Source organism: Durio zibethinus, chromosome 13 (assembly GCF_047325235.1).
Source record: "Durio zibethinus cultivar Kanyao isolate XHJ-2024 chromosome 13, ASM4732523v1, whole genome shotgun sequence".
NCBI classification, from domain to species: Eukaryota; Viridiplantae; Streptophyta; class Magnoliopsida; order Malvales; family Malvaceae; genus Durio; species Durio zibethinus.
Genome location: NC_143174.1, coordinates 6,843,848 through 6,845,685, shown reverse-complemented (window position 1 = coordinate 6,845,685; position 1,838 = coordinate 6,843,848). Strand labels below are relative to the sequence as shown.

At 40.6% G+C, this 1,838-nt stretch overlaps 1 protein-coding gene across 1 annotated transcript; it reads right to left on the bottom strand.

The window, feature by feature from the left end:
- Positions 1-381: 381 nt before the first annotated feature.
- Positions 382-1,473, bottom strand: LOC149515287 (uncharacterized). Its single transcript, XM_089742406.1, has 2 exons — positions 1,030-1,473; positions 382-474 (listed from the first exon to the last, which is right to left on the bottom strand). The coding sequence occupies exons 1-2, from the start codon at positions 1,471-1,473 to the stop codon at positions 382-384; spliced, it is 537 nt and encodes a 178-aa protein (XP_089598532.1).
- Positions 1,474-1,838: the final 365 nt, after the last annotated feature.

Genomic DNA, 1,838 nt, shown 5'->3' with positions numbered 1-1,838 from the left:
TCAGCTTCTCAACATCTCCATTCATTACTCCTTTTCTTGGTTTCAGTGAGAAAGAGCACTAGGGGCGGGTACGATATGACCATTTTGGTAACCTCATGAACTACTCGAGAAGCCCTCGAGCCTCAACAGTTCCACACTAATAGATTCATTGGTGTCGATGGTGTTGGCTTTTCATGCTAGCATTCGCTGTTGTATTTTCATTTACCAAAGTTCCTTCATTCACCTTACTACACTTTGGCTTCTTAGTCACCATATGGACTTCAACATCATTTCGAAACTCACTAAACAAATCTCGTTTCCTACTTGCTCTTGAGTCTATATTTTGCATGGGCTCCTCTGTGTGATGTCCTCTCCCATAATTTCGTGCAGCCCCCCATCCCCCTATTTTAGGCCTTCAATTATAGACGGTCCACTGTCCATATCATTCAGCCCACCCTTGCCTATAATCCTCGTAGGCCCATTTTTCCCCCCTGACTGCAATTTGAAAAAACATCAGGATTACCTCACAGTATCTCCTCCGATGACTTTTTTAAACCATGTTCATCACTCATCGAGATTTTTGCATTGCTTGCCATTCCGTCGAGGTTTGCGCTATTTGCTTCATATTCGGCTAGACATTGCTTCTTAGCTCCCGCTTATGATTGATTCCTCACTTTCATGCCACGTATCTCATATTGTTCCTCAGGAATCCTAAATGTCCTGGGCTATTGTCTGCCCTATCTTCGTTGACTGTTGCCATATCTGGTTTTGCACGGCCGCTACTCTGGGAACACCTTTAGGAGCCAACAGAGAAATTTGCATAACTATCCCTTTCAGTTGACTCCGCCACCCTTATAGACCTTATCTTAAGAGGCTTTGTACATCACCACCTTCCATATTATTTTTTTACAAAACTTGTCTCATTTTTTCTTTTAAAGTAATATTACACTCTCTTTCTTGATGATCAAACTTACCACACACATAGCAAAGATTTAGGAGTCTTTTGTATTTGAACGTAACAAAAGTCTTACTGCCATCTTTGAGTATTACCTGTGATTCTCTTCTTAACGGTTTGCTAACATTCAACCAAATCCTAATCCTTAAGAACTTCCCCCATGCCGTGCCATCCCTATCTGCCTCTACTTCTTCTTCATCTCCCATGGACTCCCTAATAGCCGTACCCACCTTTTTATTCATCATATTAAGTGGTAACCCATGCATCTGAATCCAGAACGGACTCCATTTCATATCTATAGTCTCCGAGGGCACTGATCCCTCAAATTCCTGTAGCACCACTATCAATTTATTAAACATCCATGGTTGTGTCAAAAACACTTTGTTTTTGTCCAGTACATCATCAAAGTGTAACAAAAACTGTTTGTCCCCCACCTCCTTTATCGGCAGGCCCTTTGTCAACTTCCACACCTTTGAAAGAGAATTCTCATGGCTTCTATATTCACTCTTTTTTTGGTCAGGATCTTTCCCAAGAGACATGCTTTCCCTTCCACTTCAGTTGACTCCATCCACTCTTTGCCGATAATTGTCTCACATTTTTCTCCTTAAGTTAATGAGAGTTTTGTTTAGAGATCCTCTAATTCCTCTGCCATCTACATCCTATACGAATCGCCCGTAATACCCAACTCCACGCAACAATATTTTTGGTCAGGAAACCAAGAAAAAAAAATCTTGTATCAAAACTTATGGCATGACAACTCTTCCACTCAAAAACCCTAAGAAAAAACCCTGTACAAAACGCCGATAAGACAATACTTTCACCAGTCCCCTAGATAGAAACCCTAAGGAAACTAGGAAAGACATCCCAATAAAATTAAGTTTTATTTGTTTAAGAATAAAAATAC

What these genes read in the sequence shown, in the direction of transcription:
- LOC149515287 (XM_089742406.1), bottom strand. Translation starts at nt 1,473, where the DNA reads ATGTCTCTTGGGAAAGATCCTGACCAAAAAAAGAGTGAATATAGAAGC. An exon ending in CGTTAAGAAGAGAATCACAG is followed by an intron (nt 475 to 1,029) that starts GTAATACTCAAA and finishes TTCAAATTGCAG; the next exon opens with TCAGGGGGGAAAAATGGGCC.